General features: G+C 43.9%; 1 protein-coding gene and 1 non-coding gene across 2 annotated transcripts; both read left to right on the top strand.

Moving 5' to 3' along the window:
- The first annotated feature begins 338 nt into the window (after positions 1-338).
- On the top strand, positions 339-445 carry LOC131234236 (small nucleolar RNA R71). The gene has a single exon (XR_009165640.1). It is a non-coding gene; the product is annotated as a small nucleolar RNA R71 (small nucleolar RNA).
- A 24,487-nt stretch (positions 446-24,932) lies between these two features.
- On the top strand, positions 24,933-25,422 carry LOC131232282 (uncharacterized). Its single transcript, XM_058228524.1, has 2 exons — positions 24,933-25,236; positions 25,358-25,422. Exons 1-2 carry the CDS (start codon positions 24,933-24,935, stop codon positions 25,420-25,422), a joined length of 369 nt encoding a protein of 122 aa, XP_058084507.1.
- Positions 25,423-25,822: the final 400 nt, after the last annotated feature.

Below are 25,822 nucleotides of genomic sequence, written 5' to 3'. Positions count from 1 at the left end.
GACTAGAACATATGGCACATGACTCGACTTGAGTTGTTTGTGGAGGTCCATTGTTTAACATTAAAGCATCCACTTTCTTTGTCAGGCTATCAATTTTGGCATAAAGATCTGACGTGACTCCTACCTCATATATACCCCCTTTCTTCAGTGTTTGAGGACTTCTTTCACCTCAATTTGAGTAGTCCCATTGCTGGGAGTTTTCACACAAGGTTTCAAAGAAATTTCAAGCTTCGACATTACTTTTGGTCATGAATGACCCTCCACTAGTGGCGTCAACCATGCGACAGTTTTGGGGTGTCAGACCATCATAGAAGTATTGAACCTGTTGCCACTTTTCAAAACCATGGTGTGGACATTTAAGAAGTAAATCCTTCCATCTTTCCTAACATTCATGAAAGTACTCACCCTCTTTTTGTGTGAAATTTGTAATTTCTCTACGGAGAGCATTAGTTTTGTGAACCGGGAATTTAAGAACTTCTTAGACAGTTGGTCCCATGTAGTGATAGACCCAACTCCTAAAGAATTCAACCATGCTTTCGCCTTATCCTTCAAAGAGAAAGAAAAAAGGCGCAAACGGATCGAATCGTCTGAAAAGTTTTGGAACTTAAAGGTGGAGCAAATGTCTAAGAATTCTTTCACATGATGATATGGATCCTCCTTATCTGAACCATAAAAGGAGGGCAACAATTGTATGACCCCAGGTTTAAGTTTAAAGTGTTGCCTGCCGTGCTCCGTATAGATGAAGATTCCATTCCCCATGGTTGACATGAGAAAAGGGTTAGGTGTACAATCTTTACCATAGGTTTGCTCCCTATAGGTGAGGATTTGATTCCCTTCCTTAGCGTTACTGTTCACGAAAAAAATCAAAGGCTGATAGAATGAAAAGTTAATCTGTAAGGCAAGTGTGGGTTTCAGTTGTCATGCATTCTGTTGTTAATTACTAATGATATCATGAAATTGACAATTGAATCTCTTAATGATAGTAAGCCGAGATTACACTATACACTCATGGAACTCAATGTTTAGAATATTCTAATTAATGGATTAATATTTTGAAATTGATTATGAAGTTTACCGTGAGCATGATTCTAGAAAGAAAAATTCTATGCACCGTTCATGAATCTTATAATTCTCGCGCCTCGACGATCTGTTCACAAGTCACTCGGGTTCACAGGAATTGTCAAGTATTTCTGAAATTATTTTTTCGCATGTTTTACTCGGGACTAGCAAAATGCTGGTTGGGGGTTGTGATGAGGGTCGAATATTACATATCAGACCCCAATTATTACCTGATTTTACGTACATGATAATGTTTAACGGAGTATTTTAATTATATTTTTGTTGCAGGATGAAATCAGGAGCGTTGATGGAAAAAGAGTACTACAAGCATGAATTTGACATTCTGAAGTCACCAGAGCAAGGGACGCACTCCAGGGAACTAAGACTGAAGAATTTACATGCCAGGGACCCGAGGAAATCAAGTCGTTCACATTAAAAAGGCCCGAAAATGGTCCAGAATGCAAGATCACATGGTTTCCGCCATCCGATTGACTCGAAACTTCATACATGGGATGGGGGGCATAAATAAACCGTACACATAAAATTTCAACCATTTCATATCTCGGGAAGTGGCCCAACGGCCAGATCAACCCTTTAATTCCTTAAGTGGGGCCCACCTGGTCCCTGGATATGGCTCATCTTTGGTATCAACGCTTTAAATTATATGGAGAACCATATGGATGGAGGAGATTTGGTGCATACATCATGATGGACCTCACATGTGCACTGCATGCACACAATGCGGATGCACACCGGCAGTGCATCCATACACTCAAGGTCGGTCAGCAGGCGCTGACCGACAAGATTTAAAAAAAAAAGAAACTGCCGTTTCTGGCTTCGCAAAAATGGAAACAGGACTTGCGGTCCCCTGTTGTGGGCCACCATCACGACTCGTGGGTCCAATCTGGACCGTCTATTAGACCATAATGTCCCATATTACCATCGCCTAGGTGGCATTATTTCAGATGGCAGTAGAGATCAGTTTTTAACCGTTCAAAAGCAGAATAGATGGCAAGAAGCGAAATCACGTGGGCCGCATCAGCAGACAGTGAAAATAGTCCATTCTCGACCAAAATTTTATGCTGCATCCAATGGACGGCTTGGATTTATCCATATAGCAACGAAGTGGGCCCCACCAACGTCGCAGCGCGAACAGTGTAATCCCTGTTTTCGCGTCCGCACGCAGACCGGCTTGCGGGCTGTTCTGTGATCTCAATGACGGTCAGATGCATGATCCAGCCCGTTCAGAAGATTCATCAGGAGGCCAATACCGTATCCTAGGTGTCCAAATCAAGTTCGGAACGTGCACCATCTCAAAAACTCATTTCAAACAGAAACGGAAACCTTTCGCACATGGTTGCGGAAGACCTTCCGTTGTTGCTGCGTAGATAGCTGTCCAGTCCTCCACCAGTTGCTATTTTCATGCACAGTTCTCCACCGCACCTGAGAGCTATAAAGGAGGAAAGGCTCGTTTGAGAGAGGGAGCTCGTTTTGGGGAGAGAAGAAAGCAAAAGAGAGAATGCAAGAGGGAAGAAAGGCAGGTTTTTGGCTGGACGTGGAGCTGAGAACAGAAAGAGAGGAGGGATTACAAGGAAGTGCCTCGTTTTGAGGAAGAAGCTCGGAAAAAGAGAAGAAAACAGGGAGAAAAGGATGGAGATTTTCTTTTATAAATATTATTTTTTCGTCTTCCTACTTGATTCCATAAGTTGCTAATCTTTTAGCTAGGGCTGAGATGAAGCCCCTAATTTGAATAACTTTTGTATGTGTTGATTTTATCTGAATTTGATTGGATTGTTTCTTTCTCTAGTGTGATTAACCGAAATCTCCGTACTTCTCCATTCTACGAGCTTAACCAAAGTCTAGTTATGGATGTTGTTTGGAATATTATTCTAGGTGCTTGTGTCTGACCAGGAACAGGTTCCTATAGAGGAAGAAACAGGAATCTACATCTCTCCATGCCTGACCATGGATGGAAAGATGTGATCCATATGCTTTAAGGAATTATATATTCTGTGTGCCCGACTAAGGACATAGAGTGCACTTTATTTATTTTGATATCAATCTGAATTAGGGTGAATCAACAGGTAAAACAAGGTTTATGATAATTAGGGGTGGATTCGAAAGTCCTAGTCTTTTCCTTGATTGAATTTTCCTTATTGCTCTTGATTATTTTTCCATTGATTTTTGTTTAGTTTACTCAATTACTATCGCAGATATTTGTTGGATTAGTTAAGAAGAATCTTTAATTTTGAATTGTGACAACCAGTCCTCGTGGGAACGATCTCGTAATACGTACCATATTTACATCTGATTCGTATACTTGCGAGTTTAAAATCATTTAAATCAGGTTGATTTAAATAAAACATCAAATATCCTTCTAGCCCTTCCAATGAAGTTTTCTCTTACCATTAGCCTACCCCCAGAAGAAATTCGCAAATTGCTTCTCTAAATTGTGGAGGACCTGCGATGGAATGTGGGAAGCTGCCAAGGAGTAGACTGGAATGCTACCTAGCACATGTTGCACCAAGATTGCTCTACTTGACTGCGAGAGGCATCTAGCATGCCACCCCCTAATGTGGCCCTCAACTCTATTTAACAAAGGCTAGAAATCTCTTTTTTTTCACCCTACCTATGGCCACCGGGACTCCAAGGTATATGGGCTTAGCCATGGGCTTGGAGATGCCCATGGATCTCTCAATGGACCTGACCCTGGCGAGAGGAAGCTTCTCTGAATATAGGAAAGAGATCTTGAGGAGGTTAATCTTCTAACTAGAAGCCTGTTAAAAGGAGGCAAGGAAACCTTTGACTTCCGAAGGGACGTCTGGCCCCCATTTAGAAACAAGATAGTGTCATCTGCATAAACCATATGAGAGATCAGCGAGCACCCCCACCTAAGGTTGAAAGGCTTGCAGATGCCCTATTCCACTAGACTCTTGAAACCTCTGCTGCTGGGATGAAAAGGCTGAGAGATAACGGGTCACCCTGACGGAGGCCTCTAAAGGATTTGAAAAAACCTGCCACCTCTCCATTATTCAACACAAAAATCAGCTATTCCCCACATTTCTCCACCGGGTTAACCCATTGGTCGCTGAAACTGAAACAGGACAAAACCTGCTTAAGAAAATTCCAATCGACCCTGCTTTCTCCATATCCAGCTTTAAGACAATATTTCTACCTCAAACCTTTCTATTGATTTCCCCGAACAGCTCCTAAGCAAGGGTAATATTTTCTGCAATGGACCGGCCCTGTATAAAAGCATTTTGCTCAAGAGAGATTATCCTAGGCAACACTCCACTCAGCCTAGCTGCAATAATTATTAAGAAGATCTTGTGTATGCAATTGCAGAAACTAATCATCCGGAAGTCAGAAAATAGAAAGGGCTAATATACTGAGAATGTTCACATAACAATTAGACAGTCTGTATAGCCTTACGCAAGCGTTTTTTTTTTTTTGCAAAAAGGTAGGAACACAACTCCTGTAACTCAGTTACAAAATCATAAATATTGTACATCATTTTGGGTGGCGCCACATAAAAACACAGCCGAACCTATCTTATAACATCACTATTGAGCACAACACAAGAAACAGTGAAAACGACACCTATACCAAAGCATGCAGATGTCACCAACAAAGTCACCCCAAACAATCCCAACATGCACCAAACCAACAGTTATGTAACGCTACAACCCCATCAGAAGCACTCCAGCATGCACCAAACCAACAGTAAAGCAATGGACGTCCTCCACACCAAGCATACCTAGCGGCTATATACTGAAGGCCCACAGATATCTGATACTGCAACCACTAATCCCCCACAGCAGCCTTAGGTGAGTGCCTGAGCTGAGTGTACCAAAATTTATATACCGCATGGGATAATTGAAGTGTTTGAAATCCAGCGAAGAGGATCAGTGGGCTTTCATCAACGAACTGGGCTAAAAAAGAATTAAACAATCAACCATTTGAAATAATACAATTAATTTGTTTCAGTATCTTTCATCTATAATTAATCCCATCATTTAAACAGTTGGATTAATCTTTGAAACATTACTTAAACCACCATTTGGTCACATGTATAGTGAATAGGAATCTCTCACACTTGATGACTGGATAGTCTGACCATTCATCATTGGCTCAGGCCCACACTAGCCCAGCCCCCCTTCTTTTTCTTTTTCGTTTTTCTTTTTTTTGCCTTGAATCTGTGTGATCTTTTTTTTTTTTTTTTTAAAGGTGGGAGCACACCACTTGGGATTCATTGATCAAAAAGATGCTTTACAAAGTATGGGAGGGCACCACAAAATAACTGGGCCATACCAAAATATAAAACTCATTCGGGCAGCAACCAAATACAAAAAGCTAGCCCACCTATCGTTTTTATACCAAAAAAAAAAAAAAAAGACTCCTAAACTTTTCTAAGAGAGTTCAAACCTGTTTTATCCAGAAGGTAGCAGCCCTTAACTAGCCTAGGGAGATCTGAAATGTCCCTGTAGAGCTGGTTGGCTTAAGACAGACTTCCCTACTTAGCCAATTCGTCGACTAGACCGTTGACTTCTCTAGTAATATGGGAGATTCGAAAATTGCCCATGAGATTGAGTCTCTGAATTTTGGATAGCTAGTATTTCCACGTCTAAGAGCTAGTGGAATTAGCGATGATGCAGTCCACCACCCATTTAGAATCAGATTCTATGAGAGCACTGTTTAACCCAAGATTTATATAGTGCACCATGCCGTTATGAACAGCCCTAAGTTCAACTTTGTTGTTAGAAGCATTCTCATACCCACTTCTAAAAGTGAATATCATAAGGCCTTGGTTATCTCTGCATATACCACCTCCACCTGCAGGCCTAGTAGGGTTAGCCAGAGCCTACCCATCCATGTTCAGCTTGTACCAGCCCAATTTGGGTCTGATCCACCTGACAATTGTAAATTTTGGGGAAAGGCGAGTAGGATGGGATTGAAGAATATAAACGAGATTAAGAGTGGTCAGCCGACAACAGATTTGAACAGTTTTGGGGCTAGAGAACAAAGTGATCAACCACCATTTGGCTTTTCTGAGCACAGCTTGTGATGATATGGGACGTCCCTCAAATCTTGCCTCATTTCTAGCCCTCCAAATCTCCCAAAAAAAGAAAACAGGGGCTAACTGGGAGGGGGATGTGAACTTAGAGCTGGGAAATGGCCTTTGCCACCACCAAACGAGCTTGTCCTGGACCGATGATTGGAGGAACAAGGGACACCCAAACATACCTACGATATGAGCCCATATAGAACTAGTAAGATTTCTATCTAGAAAAATGTGCGATTGACATTCCGTTTGCAACCCCTGGCCCTGGACGTCGTCGTAGCAGTTAGACTTTGAAGCTAGGAAAACACCCTTGTGTTGAATATTTTCGTCGACTGGCATTATTACATGCATCAGTTTCCATAGGAAAATGGAGATCTTTGGGGAGATTCTGGGGTGCCACACCCACCTGGCCCAGGCCTTCTTCAGCCCTCTATCTCTGTTGACACCCCAAGCTGATTTCGATGAAAATATACTTGAACGGGCGTGGGGCCAGAAGCATTGGTCCTCAGCCTCAAAGACACAGAAACCCCCTGCCGGATGTGAGCCTGGAATCAATTAGGAAGGAATGCAGGGGCAGCAGATTTCAGCCCATCCTCATCAAGGAAATCAGTAACTATGAGCCCAACCCCCATTCTGATTTGGGCCTTGCTATCTGAATCCAACTCACCCAATGAGCTTTTTTCTTTCCAGCATCCCATCTCCAAATAAAGTTTGAGAAGCATTTTTCCAAGCATTCAATTATCTGCACCGCGACTTGACCTGCTGTAAGTGTATAAATAGGAATACTTTGGGGCACATGGTTCACGAGGACCAGCCTTCTTGCCTGGTTTAGGAGCCTGCCTTGCCACCCAGCAACTCTATTCTGGATTTTTCTGAGAAGGGACTGGAATAGGATTGACTAAGATTGCCCAAGGCTAATCGAGACCCCAAGATGGATGAGAGGAGGAGGCAATTTGTTAACACGCAGCTACCTCTCTATGACTCTAATCCGAACCGCTGATAGTTTCACGGACGTAAGAGAGCACTCTTCTCCTGGTTGAATTTTTGACTCGAAATATTTTCGTACCTTGACAGGAAAATGCTGATCCGCCAAAGGTTTGAGGAACAACCGTTAATGAAGAGGATTATGTCATCTGTGAACATCAAGTGGGATACCATTTTGCACCCATGCTTGAGTTGATAAGGCTGGCAGAATCCCGGTCCATCATCCTCTTAAATCCCCTACTGAACACCTCAGTTGCTATGATGAATAGGCTTGGAGAAATGAGGTCTCCCTGTATAGGTGTTAATTGACTAGCGAAAACTCCCCGAAGGCCATGCGTTCATGCCCGACCGGACCAGTAGTTACATGTGGGTGCGACATAAACCTCCACACGTGGACACGGTAGCTGAGCTGGCACACGCGCGGGACATTGGTTGGATCCATGGTTAGAGGCTTATTCATGTGACAGGCCCATGTGAATGATCATTTCTCCTTGAAGAAAAATAAAATTGATTGATAGGAAGAATTTACATCAGAGATTTGGGCAGACCCAAATGCAAACTTGCGATGTGATGGCGGGTCTTCATTTAAAGATGGCTTGGTTGATCAAGCAGAAGGATAGCAGTAGTTTATGGGGGCAATTCATCAGAACCAAGTACTCGATCTCCTCTCTTCCCAGGTCAGGCAGTCAGCATGCTCTGTCCTCTCCTATCTGGAATAGAATGATGAGCCTTTTCCCAGTCATTGATAAATTTGCTTTATGGATTCTGGGGTGGGGGGGCTACAACATTGGAGTGTCAATTGGACCGGGCTAGGTCCACTTGATTCTATTCCTTCTCTTCACATCTCCGACTCCTTGAGACAAATGAAAGTGTCCGACTTTTTGGACGGGGAGGGCATTAGGCAGGATGCTACCGTCTTGCTCCCTACTTGGCTCAAGACTCACATCATCAGTGGCGGTTTCTGCACCTCAGATGCCGATGATTCTCTCATTTGGCCTCTGGAACCGTCGGGGCTTTTCTCAGTTAAATCGGCTTGGAACATCTCTTGGTTTCGTAGTCAGGTCCTCCCCTGGTCCAATAGGATTTGGAATCCAAAAATCCCCCCCAAAATCTCTGTTTTCCTTTGGCGAGTGCTTCACGATGCCCTTCCTATTGATGCTTTGGTGCAGCAAAAGGGTATACACCTTGCGTCTGCGTGCAATTGCTGCACTGTTGAATCCACTCCAGGCCCCCAGACTGAATCGCCATCACACCTTTTCCTTCAGAGCTCCCTTGTAGACTCGGTGTGGCATCGGACTGCTGCTTTCCTTGGGATACAACTTTTCACTCATCTCTCCATCTCAAATAGACTGCACTGGTGGCAGAGACCCCTTCCCCCCAAGAAAAAGGAATCTGATCATCCGTATGGCCCCGATTTTCATATTGTGGGAGATTTGGAAGCTAGGAACGATGCCAGATTTGACAATTGCCCGTGTTCTGCTTCAGCTATCTTCCAAACGGTTCAATGGTGGCTGCAATCTATTTTTCCCTATCTGGACAAAATTTTCCTCCTTCGGCACCAGGCGTCTCCTGCTTCTACTTCCCACGCTGGCCCTTCCTCCCATCTGCCAGTCCCCCCCCCCCCCCCCCCCATTATTAAATGGATCAAGCCTCGAGTTGGTTTCTTCAAGCTGAACATTGATGGCTCAGCTTTGGATAATCCTAATCCTGCGGGTGGTGGTGGGATCTGCCGGGATCACCATGGCGACCCTATTTTCACCTTCACATGCGGCTACAACTCTGCCTCCAACAATACGGCTGAAATGTGTGTGGTGCACGATGGCATTCAATTCTATTTGGCTCTCAGGATATCTAACATTATCATCGAATCAGATTCTAGTCGGGCGGTGTCCAGCCTAACCAAAGTTTCCTCGCCTTCCTGGAAATGGTCTTACTGGTTGACAAAGATAAGACGTCCCTGCTCTCAGGGGAACTTCCGGATTCTCTACGTTTTTAGGGAAGCTAACAGCCCAGTTGACAGTTTGGCTAAGATTGGCAGCTCGGAACAGATTAACTCCTTTTTCCATAGTCTCGCTTCCCTCCCTCGTTTAATCAAGGGTCAGGTTTTATTGAACAAAACAGGTCTTGGTTACATTAGAAAGGTCTCCCACTCTAAATTGTATAGCACATGATAGGCAGTTCATCTGCCTGAAATAGGCTTGTAATTTCCCCCTAGCAATGAAATCGTTTGTTTAAAATAAAAAATAAAAAATAAAAAAACATGTGCTTGTCGCAGGCATTCCATGCACAATGCACAATCTTGATGTCACGCCCCAGACTCGGTAACCGGATTCACAAGGAACCCGATGGCCGGTTCTGGCCGCAACAGCCTCCGTAGTACCCCATTCTCGACTCCTGAAGCAGGTTCCGATCCTGGGACCCTACAAGGAGGATTTTCATAACAATATAACCATTTCCAATACGAGCATACCCAAGATCATAACAAGTAAATCTGAGAATAAAAAAGGCACATATCACAAAATCCACTATGAATTTGAACTTTTACAAGTTTACATAAGGTTCAAAAGGACATACATAAGAGAATAGAAGAAAGAAATGAAGGATGCAATACTGGGTCCTCAAGCTCAGCTCTAATCCAAACTCTTCCACTGCGACACCTGCCTAGGATCTCCTGCACGCATCAATCGTGCATAAGCTTATAGAAGCTTAGAGGGTGGTGTAAGTGTGTGATAATAGTGCACAGAAGAATAATAGGAGATACAGGAAGGAGACATGCTCAATGAGAATATCACTAGCCTTACCAAGGCTTATCATGAATATGATGCAATGAGTACTGGACGCCATACCAAGGCAATGCATGAAGGGGCTTACATAACCAATACTAATACGATGCAAGTAATGCCAGTGCTCATAACCAAACCGTATGTCAAGTATATTTCCAATCATAAGGAAATCACCGGAGTCCATTACACTGCTGGATGACTGCCGCTCTACAGACCCCGCACAGTCAAACGAGCGTAAGAGACCTCACTACCCACCTGTGGACAACCAATCACCAACAAGGCCTGAAGGTAGCAGACCCATTTAAGAGCTGGTCAGACTCGGTCTAGCAATGCCTCCTCACACCAGGCAGGTAAGGCCACACCCCTATCCAACCGACTACACGACAGTGGGAGTCGCGGCCTAATGGTATAAGGCCCTCGTGTGCTCATATATTCCACCCGGTCACGGCGTTGGAGCAGATCCTTGGTACCATGAAAGTTTTGGAAATTTCACCCATGGGCATCCTATGCACTCGGTATGCTCAAGTAACATTTCCGGTGTCCAAACATGGCCATCCACGATGTATCTGTGGAGGCTACAACCCTGATGAAGTAAAGGTGATAATGCTCATATATTATGCAATGTCAGATGCATGAATCACACAATTAACTATGCATCAATTCCAAGCATCCAACATGCTCAAGAGGGAATATTACGTCCCTCGGGAAGACAGCATGCAATGCTCAATGGCACAATCATAACCACACACACAGTGTCATCCAAGCATACAATGATGCACATGGGTCTAGGCGAATCATGCGGCGATATACAAAGTAAATTACATTCTTCCTATCCAAGAAGGAACCAAGACTAGGTACTTAGACAATATCCATAAGGAATCCCATCTCTAGTGGGGGCCCATTTACCTGGGGTAGCCCACGAGATTAAGCATATAACTACGGGTCTAAGTAATATAGAAATGAGCCTAGCAACTGTCTAAGATAAGTATCCAATCACTCTTAAATACAACCGGACCTAGAGGGGTCCATATGGGGACATTTAACCACCATTCCCCAAAAAGGCATATCAACAATGAACTATATGGATAAAAGGCCCAAGGCCTACATTTAAGATAGAAATAAAAGTAACCACATACATATATTCCTCATAATAGGCCATAAAAAGATATAATACCACTTTTAACAACATGGCTCTAAGAGGGGAATTAAGGCCCAAGGCCCAATTCCCAATGGCCACAGAATCTATGCATTAAGTTGGACTTGGTGGGCAGCCCGCGTACACAATATACGGCCCAAAAATAGGTTTAAGTTTGGATGAAATGGGCCCCACTACATCAGCCCAATAATTAGCAATTTAAGTAGGCAACCGAGGGCCCAATACTATCCTTACCTCAGCCCACAAGTCCATCAAAATGGTGGAAGTCGGCCCAAAGTATGGTTGGGCCAAGCTGGGATGTCCCTGCCCAATCTGGGCTCACTGGATGTCCCAAAATTCTGATCTTAAGATGGTGGTCCTCATAAGATCACTAAAAGTGACCCAAAAGAATGCATTGATTAAGCTCAAGGATTATAAGAAAGCATAAGCATGTAACGCGTACACAAGTTCTCAATATGGTGAGCCCCACAGCCAAATAAAGTTGTAACCATAAAATTGTACATCGAAGGCCCTTTAATAAACTTTTGGCCCATTTGACTTCCTGGGCCTGCTAAGGTCCAGAAATTAGTTGAGTATGTGGAAATAATCTCATGAAGGCCAACTATACTCACTGGGGGACCCCACCAGATGGAGAATGTGTATATATCATGAAAAGATCAAGTGGGCTTGTTACTGGATTGTGAGTCCAGCAGCAACCCAAGGCAGAGAGTGCTTCCACAATCGGGCGATCCAAGGCTTAGACGGCCTGGACCAAACATGCATTAAGGTAGGTTCCACATACATGCACATTGAGCCTTAAATAAATAGCCTAAGGTCTATGGTGGGCCTTTAACCACCCATAGAGAAACCTATGAGCTTACCTTAGGATCACCCAGGAGGACATCCAACCTCAACTGGTTTCCAAGAGGTAGCTCACCACTACCCATATAATGAAAGATCTAAGGCCTAAGCAATGTGTGGACTAGTAGGCCATACACCAAGCCCAACTCATAAGCCATATAGTGGGCCCTCAAGTAAGGTTTGGGCCCAACCACAAAGGTTATAATTCCACATATTGTGGTGGGCTTCATGGGCAGCCCAGTAATTCATTTACTTGGGCAAGTTTCACATTTAACACAAGTGAGTTGGGCCTCACTTTTGGCCTAAGTATAGGGTCAGTTTAATGAGCAGCCAAGGGCCCGACTTCTTGTGTATCATTGCCCCTAAGCCCATCACAATAGATAGGAGAGTATAGGCTCAAGATCAATGGGCCTATCTAAAAGAACTGAGTCCACAAGGCCTACTTGCTAACACAAACATGCATATACTATATCACATAATGGGCCCTAAAGAAATGGCCCAAAACAAAAGTCATCCAATTCATACATTATGGTGGGCTTGAGGGCAGCCCATAAACCCAAGAATACACATAGGCAAGGCCTATACTGACAGTGTGGGCCTTGCCACATCAACCCAAAGACTTAGCAAGGCCCTCCACACTATACATTTATGTGGGCCCCACAAGTCAGCCCATAATTAAGCATTTCATGAGGGCATCATGGCTAATAAATACACACGGTCAGCCTGTAGACGGCCCGTTGGGCCCGTGAAACAATAAGGTCAGGCCCTACACGATCTTGGGCTCAAAAAATAGGTTTCCAGCCCATTGGGCCTATAAACTACCAAAAATCTGGTTAAGGCTAACCCCTAACATCACCACAAAGGTGGGCCTTAAGAGGAACTAATTATGCCCAAAAATGTCTAAGGAAATAAGGCAAGGAGTGTGTGCAATACTCCCTTAAATCTGGTGGGCCACAACAGCTCCAAAACAATCAACTATGGAGTAAATTTGGGCCCCTTACTGGAATTTTAGCCCACCCACTTCTTGGGCCTGCTGGAATCCAGAAATTTATGTAATTCAGATGGGTTATTAGCCCATGGTGACCCACACATATCATAGTGGGTCCCACCGGATGAGAGGGGAATGCACAACACATATTAGAAGTGGGTCATGCTGCTGGAATACAGGCCCAGCAACAGCCCAAGGTAGGGGCGTCCCGTGGTGGGTAGTCCTATGGGCCTGAGTATTTGGCCCAAAAACTGACCCAAGTTTGTAGGCCACACCACGGTCAGTACAGGGGCCCTATGGCCATGAAAATTTACAAGATAGTCCTCCCATAGGTGGCCCACGAACCCTCAAAATTTTGTAATTTTTGGACGGTCAGAAGTATTTTAATTAATTTAAATAAAACAGACCATCAAGAAAATCTGGTGAATCGGGACACCTGAACGTGGTGAGCCATTCCAGCACTTGCCACGGTGTGTACAGGGCTCCATTAGCCCCAAAAATTTGTAGGTGAGTCCCACCATGGGTGGACCACCTCCCTGTAAATTTTCATGATTTTAGGATACTCAAAAGTATTTAAATTAATTTAAAGAATACAATCTATCCAGGGTGAAATATTGCTGGAATATAACTGTCCTGAATTTGGGCCATCCAATGGGTGGGTTCTGGGCCTCCAAAATTCCTGAAATTTGGACCCAAGGTCCCTCATCAAGCCTAAAACAAGTTGGAATCCAGAAATATGGCCCACCTTCTTAGAAATTATTTTTTTAATATTATTTTTATGGGACTATGCTGCTGGACTGCACAGCAGAAATTTCTGGCAGTCCAGTATGTTGGCCTACCCTTTTGGATGTCCAAATAGGATTCCTTCACCCTGAAATTGTGTGGATAGGTCCTACCATGGGTGGGACACCTCCCTACAAAAATGTAGGATTTTTGGGATAGTAAAAATATTTTATTTAACTCATGCAATTTATGGACAGCAAGGTCCATATTTTTATTTTCCTGCTGCAGCAATGCTGCTGTCCCTGACTTTAGCACCCCATTTGAGTGGGCCCAGGTCTATGTAAATTTGGAAAAATGTAAGGCTAACCTTCCTATACAAGTATACAGTAAGGTGGGGTCCACAAAGGTGGCCCACCATTTCAAAATCAGGCTGATATTTATGAGTTTCCAGCAAACAGTGTAGCTGGACAGTTCAGAAAAATCTGGACCGTCCACCCTCCTTGGCTCACCCTTTTGGGTGATCAAATAGGGACATTTGAAGCTGAGGTTTAGCATACTTTTAGGTAGGGTCCATACCTCAAAGAGAAGTCTAAGAAATCAGGAAAAAAGGAGACCACAAATAAGGCCTACAACACATACATTACAACATAAAAAAAATTCCAGCAATCTGGACAGCAACATGTTGCTATCTAGATCAGCCCAAAAATTTAATAAATGGGAAATAAATCATAGATTCCACAAGGTGGGGTCCACCCTGATGTGTCACACAACTCCCAAGCCCAGCACCTCCCCAAGAAAATCCATAAAATCAGGCCCAAAGGCTTTCCAAATCAAGCAGCAAAACTAGGCAGCACAGTTGGGCCTGGGTGTCCAACAACTTGGGCCTGGATGTCCCAAAATTTAAAAATTCTGGTTGCATGGCACATCAGGTGGGCCACATAATCGTTACATCCAAACTATAGAAAGTGGAGAAGAGATGAATAAAAGAAATCTCATCAAGATGGGGTCCATGGAGAATGGCCCCATCAAGATCACATGCATGCAAGTGATGGCTAAAAAAAAACTTATCTAAGGAGTGGTGGACCTTCACCATTGATGTGGTGAGTCTTACACTCTCCATATGAAGCAACAAAAGATCTATGAAAATAAGAATCATGCAATCTATCCTACATGCTCACCCACTTGTTGGATCTTCAAGATTCTTCAACCACCATGTTCCTTAAGCTTCAAGGAAGGGGGTTCAATGGTGATGATGGATCTTTAATGGTTAGATCTAGGGGGAAAGAAGAGGAAAGAGGGCTGGAAAAATTCAGCAATGGAGGACATTTGCAAAGAGGAGAAGAGAGAAATGAAGAAAGAGAGAGGGAGATGAGAGAGTTTCTAAGGTTGAAATGATTGCTTTCCTAGAAAAAGATGAGTTTTGAAAAGAGAAAATAATCATTGCTCATGGGATAGGGTGGCTCATCATTGCCTAGAGAAGCCAATCTCATCATGGTTTTCTTGAGAAAAGAAGCCATCATTGCTAGGCTAAAGGTGGCTTACATGGGGAATAGTGCACATGGGGAAATGTGCAACCAGGTGGGTCCCACCAAAAATGCAATCAACGGTCCAAATAATGCGCGGCCCATAACTTTCGATGGACACGCCGGATTTATGCATGAGATGCGGCGCTAGAACCGCGGCGACGATGCGGTCGCAATGGCATAGGTCTTGGGTCAATCCGAGTCGGGTCTACGTGACCAAACTCAAGGGTGACCGCAATCACTATCCGAAAGTCGCGGGTCGCCGAAATTTGACTGGTAAGACCGCGGGACCAAAATACATGAGATGCATACTCACACACACACACATGCACACATGCGAACTCGGGTCAGGTCTCACACTTGATAACGTGGGATTTGTAAATATACACATTTTCATGGTACAACCATTTGGCATTGGAGCATGTCAATTTCATTTTTGAGGTCGGATCATCTACAACGCTTATTCTACAAACGTGTAGGGTGGAGCCCATGACAGTGTATCTATCGCACAAAACAGATCAAGGATGTCCAAAATCATTCCATTCCAACAGTGGGTCACCAGGTGTATTTAGAGATTTTTGGGTGTTTGTCTATTAGCTTTTATGGAGGTGGAAGACCTGATTGTATAGGCTTGATCTTTGGGAAGTATTATCATCATGTTGGGGAGTAGTTGATGAGCAAGTTGGATCACAAAAATAACATGGTGGACCACACTATATATATATATAGAACAACCACCACCCAAAAACCGCTGATCCGCATTGTGGCTCACATGATGGATTGGATGAGCCTGATTCCTGGTGGGGCAACCCTTCAGGACGGTTTGGATGCATTTAAACATCTTGGTGTGCCCCGCACACAAGAATTGTATAGTAAGCGGGTTGCTGCCAACCTTTCATCTTCATCCTTGCGGCGGAAGTGTTCAGCAGGGGTTTATCTAAGCTCTTCTCATCAGGTTGCTGCCAACCTTTCAAGCTTCCCCAACAATGCCCCATTATCACCCACCTTTTCTATGCTGACGATGCTATATTATTTCTTAATGGCAAGTTATCCAATGTGCGCATGTTGCTCAGATTCATCACTCAATACGAAAATGCATCTGGTCAAAAGGTGAATTCCTCGAAGACATATTTCATCGTCCCGAAAAAATGCTCCAGATCCGAAGTCCAGAAGCTCAGCAACATTACGGGTTTCAAGCAGACCTTCCTTCCCACTATGTATCTTGGAGTGCCGCTATCCAAAGGGAGAATTTCAGCTCCGCAACTTCAACATCTTGTCCAAAAGATCGCCTGTAGAATTGACGAGTTGAAAGCTATGCTTCTGAATCAAGCAGCAAAACTGGTGTTAATCAAGCACGTCCTAGTTAGCATTCCCATCCATATGCTTGCAGTTATCAGCATACCAAAATCAGTGTCCAATTCTATCAACAAGGCGATTGCTAACTTCTTTTGGGGATCCTCTGACAAAGGCAACAGGAGGCATTGGGTTCATTGGCAGTCGGTGTGCTCCCCTGTTCTCGAAGGAGGGTTGGGCATCAGATCTTTCGAGGACATCTCTCGGGCGTTCAAAATCGAGATGGGTTGGCATCTTCTTCAGGGCAAGTTTCTATGGGCTAAGTTCATCTTGGCCAGGTACTTCCTGAAGACAATTGGCTCAAATGGTGTGATTAGCCAGGTCTTCTCTTCTACATGGAAGGAAATTTTCAAAGTGCTGCAGTTTACTATCAGCCACTGCAAATGGCTGATCGGGGAAGGAAATATCAATTTGTGGTACCAAAATTGGTCGGGTTGTGGTCTATTAGCAGGCGCAACTGTCAGACCCATCCCTCAGCATCTGAAAGATGGCACTGTTAAGGATTTCTTCCACCTCCCAGCTGCTAGAAATCTGTCCCCTTATCTCCCCCCAAGTGATGCGTTCAATCACTGCATCTCCTCCTATGTTTTCCAACAGAAAAGACCGAATGATTTGGGACCTCTCGGCTTTGGGTAAGTTCTCAGTTAAGTCGGCGTGGAATGAAGTCAGGCCCCACCTTCCTCTTCTCCGTTGGCCAAAATGGATTTGGAATAAGGATCTCCCTCCTAAGATGAGCATTTTTGTCTGGAAGATCTTTAAAAATGTTGTCCCTATGGACAAATCCCTCCAGAATCTTGGAATTTCAACGGCCTCCTGCTGCGACTGTTGTAGCATGGCTCTGTCTGGCTTGTAGGCTCCAGCCCCTGCCCAGGACTCCAGTTAACCTCTGCCGTCGTTTCTCCCTCTTGATCATTAGCATGTCCAACCGCTTAGGCAGCAACTCCTGGCTCGGAGCTCTAATGCCGCTCAACTTCAGCATTTCTCTCGTCAGCTTCAGCTTCGTCGGATGGTTTCAGATCAGCATACTACTTCTGTCTCTGAGAAGATTGCACCTAGCCCTGTTCCTGTTCTCAGTGGGGAGGAGGACCGGGACCATCTTTTCAGCCAAGGTACGATTCTTGTCTCGGTGTGGAACCACTTCAGTAAAATTTTTGGTGTCAACTACCTCCCGAATCAGTACATACTGCTGCGCTTTAATCTCTAGTTTTCCAAAGCTAGCAGGAAAACCAGAGTGACTCGCCTCATTGGTCTTGTTCCTTACGTGATCAGCTAGGAAATTAATTTGGCTAAGTAGAAATCAGGCCCAATTTGAAGGTCGTGTGATGTCTGCCCCCAGATTATCTCCAAAGTTGCTCATTGGTTGAATGAAATAGCTTTCTTTATCCCGAGTGAGGACAGGAATTCTCTTGCAAATTCCATCATGCTCCAGCTCCTCAATATTCCAAAGGTTAAGCCTCATCTTCCTAGACACCACTCCGTAGTTACTTGGCTTAAACCTCCCAGGGGCTTCCTCAAGTTGAATGTCAACGATTCCTCTAGGGGGAACCGAGGCCCGAGTGGTGGTGGAGGGGTCTGTAGGGACCACCTTGGTAATCAATTTTTGCCTTCCATCGTAACTACAGTCACTCTTCAAACACTATGGCTGAAGCCCAAGCTATGTTGGATGGCATCACTATCTGCTCCAACTTGGGCCTCCGTAACATCATCGTCGAATCAGATTCGATGACCATCGCTAAAGCAGCTAAGAACAGGTACGCTTCAGTTTCTTAGCACATTTGGTACAAGATGGGTGCAATTCAGGAGTTTCGTTGTCCTCTCAACCTTTCTTTCAGTCACATCTTCAGAGAAGGAAACTCCGTGGCTGATGCGCTAGCTAGACTAGCCAGTGAGGGTAATCCAAATAATTTCTTTGTCTCCAAGTCCGACCTTCCTACGAAGGTCCGAGGCGCTCTCCTCCTTGATCAGGCGGGCCTTAGGAACTTAAGGGGTATCTGATGGTTTGGTCGGTCTTTTTTTCAGTTTTTAGGCATCCCTGGCTCTCCTTGGTCTGTTTGTGCAGTTAGGCTTATATGATAGGAGTGGTCCCCTCACTTTTTGTAGGGTCACTCCTGAATGGTTGTAAATCCTTTTCTTCAATGGAATATTCGCGGTTAAAAAAAAAAAGAAGGAAGAATTGTATAGTAAGCTTATTCTACAAACTGTGTAGAGGATCCAGCCCCTTCATCTTTACCGAAGCTTGATATGTGGGCTACCATGAAAGTAGTTCACGCCACATCAGAGGGTGCAAGAGGGGAAAGTGGGGAGGGTGGTACCCCCGTTGAAACTTCCAAATGGAATGGCGTCCACAAATCTCATTATTTCTGATCCCGCCAGTTACAGTGGTATACCTTATATATATATATATATATATATATATATATATATATATATATATATATATATATATATTGTTCATAGTTTATTATACTTTTCTTCCACTCTGTGAGACCGAGGTCGAATCCTAAGGGACTAAAACCTGTACGTAATCTAAAACTAAATAGAACTAGAACTAGAATAAGATGAAATCTAAATCGAATAGAATTTAAGAAATAATGGTGAAATATTAATCTAAAACTTAAAGAATTTAAAGGTAGGAAACTAGGTTGCCAAGGATCCACTTGTAGCAATTGGGAAATTACCTTGCACTGATTCAGGGACACAACTGGAATCAAAGTCCTATCTTATCCAGTTGGTAAGAAGAGATTTGTCAGATCTCTGAACGTTTCATGGATCTAATCATCAATAAATAAGAATGGTGAAGATTTGGAAGTGATTCCATCACCTAACCATGCCCAGGAGACTATGGCAAACAACAGCAATTTACCAATCTCACAGCCAATCATGAGAGAATTGTGAAAGTTAGGAAGGGTTCCATCACCCAACCATGCCCATGAGACGATGGTGAATAACAGGGCCTCCTAAGTTCACAATCTCATAATGAAAAGAACATACTTAAAGCTATTGCAGATCTACTGTAATTTGAGTCACAATAAACCATTAAAAACTAAAAGTATTCCTTAATAATCAAACTAGAATCCATAAGAGTTCAATAACCATGAATCAAAGTAAAACTAACACCCTAATCACGCTACAAGCTTCACCTCTTAGCCCTATCTAAGAGGTTTAGCCTAGCAACATGATTAGGCTAAATCCCTTAAACAAAAATAAAATAAACAAAAGAAAAATAAAAAGAAAAAGAAAAAAACCAACTCTACTCTCTCTCCCTCGTTTTGTGCTTCACGTCCAGCCCAAGCCAACCTCGATTGATTCTTCTCATTATTTCTTTTATAAGTTGCTGGAGGCGGTGGAGAATGATGCAGTGGAGTCAGTGCGTCTGTGTGTAAGACCTCTCGCAACAAGGACTTGCGTATCTCTGTTCAGCGTAGCGAAAAAGAAAAATGCAAGAGCATCTACGTTTGGTCTGAATTTGATCTGCTGACTGTCCAAATCTTTCGAAACTGGCTTCTTGGTTGGGGTCAGGACCTCCTTTCTACACTTTTGGACGGTCCGGATCACGCATCCGAACATGATATGGATCACATTACTGCCCCACAATGTCGGTCGTCCGGACTGCGTAACCGACGCAAGCAGCTACGCTGCGATGCTCGGTGGGCCCCATATTGCTGTCGACAAAGAAATCCACTTCGTCCATTAGCTACCTCGTGGAATCTTAGCCCGAGAAATCAAGTTTTTGATCTGATATTGGTGCGACCCAAAGAATTAAATCAGCTGCATCTGCTTTGAACGTTTTAAAACAATCTCCTTATGACCTCTGTAGCGGACACGTGAGTATGTATGGTTGCCCATGGTCAATGTAGATTTGACTGTTTCGATCCCCTCTACATGATGGACGGATTGGATCATTCATCCGGATGATGAAAGTGGGCCGCTAATGGAGCAGTGGATGGACTGTATGCGAAAGGAAACAGAGCTTCCATCTCTATTTAGGAAACCAGCTGGTGCATTCAAACGTTGTTTGACCGCTTGTTCTGGTGCAGTGCACTTGCTGCAGTGCTCGTGCAGCATTCGTGTGGCCCCAAAATGATGGTTATGATAAATCCACACCATCTATCTGCCTTCCCATATCGTTCAAAGGGTTGAGACCAAAATTGAAGCATATCCTGATATCCGGTGGGCCCCAAATTAAAGATTCACGGGCTGATCTGTCTGTTAGTTCACTTCCACAAGGATCCGGGAGCTGAAATTCGATGTGTACGGTTAAATTGTGTTCCTCAGGCCATATATGAAGTTTCGAGTCGAAAGGATGGTGAGAACCCTGTGATCTTGCATTATGGACGAATTTCAGGCCCGTTTTACGTGAGTGGCCTGATTTTCCCAGATCTCTGTCGTGTAATTTCTTTGATATCGGTCCCCTGGAGTCTGTCCCTTGCCATGGTGAATTTTAAGCGTTAAATCCATACATTTAGCATCTTTTTCAGTCCACGCTTATAAATCCACCTTACAATATAAACATGATTAAAACAGGCCGTTAAACAGTATCATGTTCTTAAAACCATGCAATACCTGGGGTCTGATATGCAATATTTGACCCTCAACATATATATAGGAGAAGACCCCTATTATTAGATGAGTTACTGTAGGACACTTGCTATTTGATTTGCTGACCATTTAGATCGTGTAAAGCCCAGGAATGGGATAATTAAGCTACCCATTTGATTCTAAGCATTAATCCCCCTCAATTACAAGACCTGAGGATCAAGGATTTAATTGGGCCTGACGACCTTCTTCACAACGGCCCTCTTCCAGCCTGGCTTCTAGATTCAGTGCGCATTCACATAATTGCTGAAGGCTTATTGCTTAACCAGTCCAAAGATCAGGTAGTTTTGGACCAGAGAGAACTCCGGGATTTTCTCCATTAAATCAGCATGGCATCTTATCCGAGCCCAAGGTTAGCCACACAATTGGTCCAACTGGGTGTGGCACTCCCACCTTCCTCCAAAAATTACAGTTTTCTCATGGAAAATTTTACACACCGCAGTTCTAGTATACATCAATGTGAAGCGGAAAGGCGTCCACTTGGCCTCATCCTACGTCTGTTGTAAGCTAATCAGTCATAGAGAGGAATCCCTTGAGCACCTCTTCTCCGAATGTGAGCTAGCTTCATCCATTTGGAGCCATTTCTCGTCCATTCTCTCCATTGTTTTCTTCTCAAACCAATCGATAGGGGGCAGAGCTTCCCAATGGTGGGCCATGGCCAATGACTCTTCCTCATTGGGCATCCTCAGAGGTCTGATCCTGGCCTTAATCCTCTGGGAGATCTGGAAGGCCAGGAACGCGCATAAGTATGGGGTCTAATGTAATGCTTCTGTTCACTACACCAAGTATAGGGTTGCGATATAGTAATAATCTCGGTAAGACCGAGGTCGAATCCACAGGGACTATACCTTATACGTAATCTGAAAATAACTTGAACTTGAACTAGGCGAAGATGAAATCTAAATCAGGGAGAATTAAGGGAATAATTGTGAATTTAATTAACTAAAATTTATAAAATTCAAAGGTGGGAAACTAAGGTTTTTAAGGATCCATTTGTAGAAATCAGGGAGATCTACGCTTGATTCAAAAACACAACTGGATTTAGAGTCCTATCTTCATCCAGTCGAAGGATATAACCATGAAAATCAAATCTGAACTTCCTTTGATCCAGTTTTCAAGAGATAAAAGGTATGAGAATTAGAAATGATTCCATCACAAAACCACACCCATGAGACAAAGTAAACAACAGAATTTAACCAATACACAATCAATCTGAGAGAATTATGAACGTAGGGGAGGATTCCATCATCCAACCATGCCCGTGAGACGATGGTGAACAATGGGGTTCCTACGACTATAACTTCTATACATGCATAAAAAATATCCAAAGATACAGATCCATTGTAATTTAGCCACAATAAACCATTAAAAACTATGAATATTAATTCCATATAATCAAATTATAATCAAAGAGAGTTCAAGTAACATGAATTAAAGTCGTTAGAAATCACCCCATCACGCTACAAGCTTCACCTCTTAGCCCTAGCTAAGAGGTTTAGCCTGACATAGTCAAACTCTTAAAAGGAAATAAATAAACAAAGAAAAAGAGGAAAAGGGAGAAGGATGAGAAGATGTTGAGGAGGCCTTCCACGACTCTCTCTCTCTCACTCTTTCGTGCTCCACTCCACGTCCAAGATTTTATGAATCTAAGCACTCTCTCTTCTTTCCTTTTATAGGGAGCCAAGGGCTATGGAATGGGCATTGTTGTGAAGAATTTCGTAGCAAAAACCGATGGCTCTTTACGCAGCAAACCGCATGCGCAAGAGAGAGATGCACGGACCTGCATTGGTGGACTTTTGGGACGGTTGTATAGCCTGTCCCACGTATCTGCCACCTTGGCAATGGTCAGCTCCACCTTGGACTTCATATGGACGGTCCAGATCGACCATACGATCACTCCCATGATCACCGAATGGCCGGAAACGTCGGATAACATCCGGACGTGCGAATTTCTTACGCACTTGCACTGTGATGCTCAGTGAGCCCCACAGGGATATTTTCGAAGATATCTATCCCATTCATTGGATTCTTGGAGCGATTTAAGTCATAAAGGAGTTCTTTTAGTCGAGTTTTGGTGTGTTTTACTGTATCAAATCACCTCATCGTTCATCCTGCGTCTTTTGTCTATCTACGTGTGTACACATGCATGGGGCAAAAAGGCTACCATGGCCAAGGTCTTGGCCACCCCTTGAACACAATGAACGGTCCAGATCGTCCATTTGGACGATGAGTGGGGCCCACTAGCCAAAACTAGATGACCAGTGCCTGCCCACTAGCTTCTTGCGCGATGGAAGGCCAGGCTATATGCGATGTGTACAAGCACATCAAGCATGGGGTCCACGGAGATGTTAGTGAAAACTCCGCTCCATCCATCCATTTTTCCACCTTATTTAAGGGGTTGAGAAAAAATTTGAAGCATATCCAGATATCAGGTGGGCCTCAGATAGATGATTTATGGGCTAATCTGTCCTTTGAGCCACTTCCACGAGGATTCAATGGATAAAATATGACGTATACAGTTAATTTATGGTCCTCAAGCCAGATATAAAGTTTCAAGCTGAATGGATGGTGCGAAACCTATGATCTTACATTCTGGACGATTTTTTGGTTCCTTTAACATCAATTTCTTGATTTTCTCTAATCTCTTCCGTGTAAATCATTCGATCTCCATCCCCTGGGGTCCATCCCCTACCTTCATGACTTCTGAGCATTAAATCCATACTTTTAGTACCCTTTTTCAGTTCAGGCTCCTAAATTCACCTTGCAGCACAAACATTATTGAAATAGGGCGTTAAACAGTATCATGTTCGTAAAATCAAGTAATAACTGGGGTCTAATGTGCAATATTTGACCCTCAACCGCTTCTCAAGCCATTCATTCTTGCCCTCTTGTCCAAGACCTTTCCCCTCCCTCCGAGTAAAAGTCAGGCTGATAAAGACGCCATTGCGGATCTTGGGTTACCGCAGGGCAAAAGGATTTTCCCTTCGCTGTCTTATGTGAAATGGTTAAAACCCAACATGGGTGGTATGAAGTTGAATGTGGATGGGTCGTCCAGAGGTAATACTTGCCCTTCTGGCAGTGAGGGAGTTTGCCATGATGACAAAGGTGAATTCATGTTTGGTTTCTCGAAGGGGTACGATCTAGGTTCCAACTTTCTGGCGAAAGTGAAAGCCGTGGTTGACGGTCTCACCATTTGTATAGAAAAAGGGTTCATCACCATCAAAGTGGAGAGCGATTCGAAGGCCGTGGTTGATATGTTCTCCAATCCCGGTGTGGCTCCTTGGAACGTATTCTATTGGAAAAGGTAGTTTGACTCGATTCGGTCCTCTCGCAACATTTCTATCAAGCGTATCCCGCGTGAGGCCAACAAGGTAGCCGATACCTTAGCCCGCTCGGGTAGTTCCAACCAGCAAAACAGAATTTTTCACGCTGTTTCCGACCTCCCTTATCTATCCCGTGGGGAGCTGGTCCTTGATAAGACCGGGTTGGGAGTGGTGCGGATTTCCTAGGCCTGTCTATAGTTTTCCTTTGATACGATAGGAGGGCCTTCTCTTGTGGGCCTTCCCCAATGTGTATGTTCTGTTCAGCCGGGGTCCCGGGGCCTATTTTTTGCCTGAGCATCCCTTCCATTGATACTTTTCATCATATCAATGGAAAAGTTCTTTTTGAAAAAAAAATAAAAAGCTAACCATATTCTGTGTATGCTATCCAAGTTGTCTAACCTACTCATCAGGTGCGCCCTCTCTCTCTCTCTCTCTCTCTCTCTCTCTCTCTCTCTCTCTCTCTCTCTCTCTCTCTCTCTCTCTCTCTCTCTGTGCAAGCTTCCAAGCAGAAAGGGACGAGGACTTGGATGCGCTAAACAGAAATGCACCAGGAGGCACAAAGAACAGAAGGAATGCTTCCAAGTGATGTTGTCAATCTTCTTGCAGCTCGTGAGAAACAAACATTCCACTTGGACTCGGAAGATGAGATCGCCGATGATAAGCTCACCCTAGAAAAGAAAAAGTCAAAATTTTCTGGTGGAGGAGCCGTGCTCCTGACGAACATACCACCTGCACAATGTTTGCACAACTCCATAGAATTTTTGAAGAAGAGAAAAGCGCAGGTCTCAAGATCAACTTCAGTTTTGAAGAACTCCAACCAGGCCTTACGCCTTCTCTCCACCAGTGGTGTGCTAAAGTAGGAAGTACTAAGTAGATACATGGTTTGAGGTGGGTCTCGGAGAAGCTTGATCGATGTAGTGCATCTGAACATTGTCCTGGTCACGTAAGTGTATATCTACGTTGACAGCTGAGGAACCACCATCAAGAAACCACGGATGGTTTTTGTCTTTGGCATCTGTTGGTTTTGATTAGCAACAGGTAGATGCTATGTTAAAGGTTTACTAAGCCCACGTATGCAAGCCCCGCTCATCGACAAGCAAGCAGGCATGCCAATCTGGCACGCATTCTGGTGGGCTGCAGTGTTAAGGTCTTCTGGCTTAAACAATGGACAACTATACGTAGCAAAGGAATAGATGAATTTTTTAAGTTGCAAAAAAAAAAAGTGCACCCTCACAGGGGTTACACTGATGTGACTGTATAGGCTGTAGTTGTGATTGTACATTGCTTACTGTGGTGCGGGAGATATCACGTGGTGTGCTCTCACCTTAGAGAGAGAGAGAGAGCCTCCATGGCTGATTTTTGTACATAAACCATTGTATATATTTTTGGGAAATTGACCGTACTTGCCTCGAAGTTTGGGTCAATTACCTCG

This window comes from Magnolia sinica, chromosome 18 (assembly GCF_029962835.1).
Source record: "Magnolia sinica isolate HGM2019 chromosome 18, MsV1, whole genome shotgun sequence".
NCBI lineage: Eukaryota > Viridiplantae > Streptophyta > Magnoliopsida > Magnoliales > Magnoliaceae > Magnolia > Magnolia sinica.
This window is presented reverse-complemented; position numbering and strand designations above follow the sequence as displayed.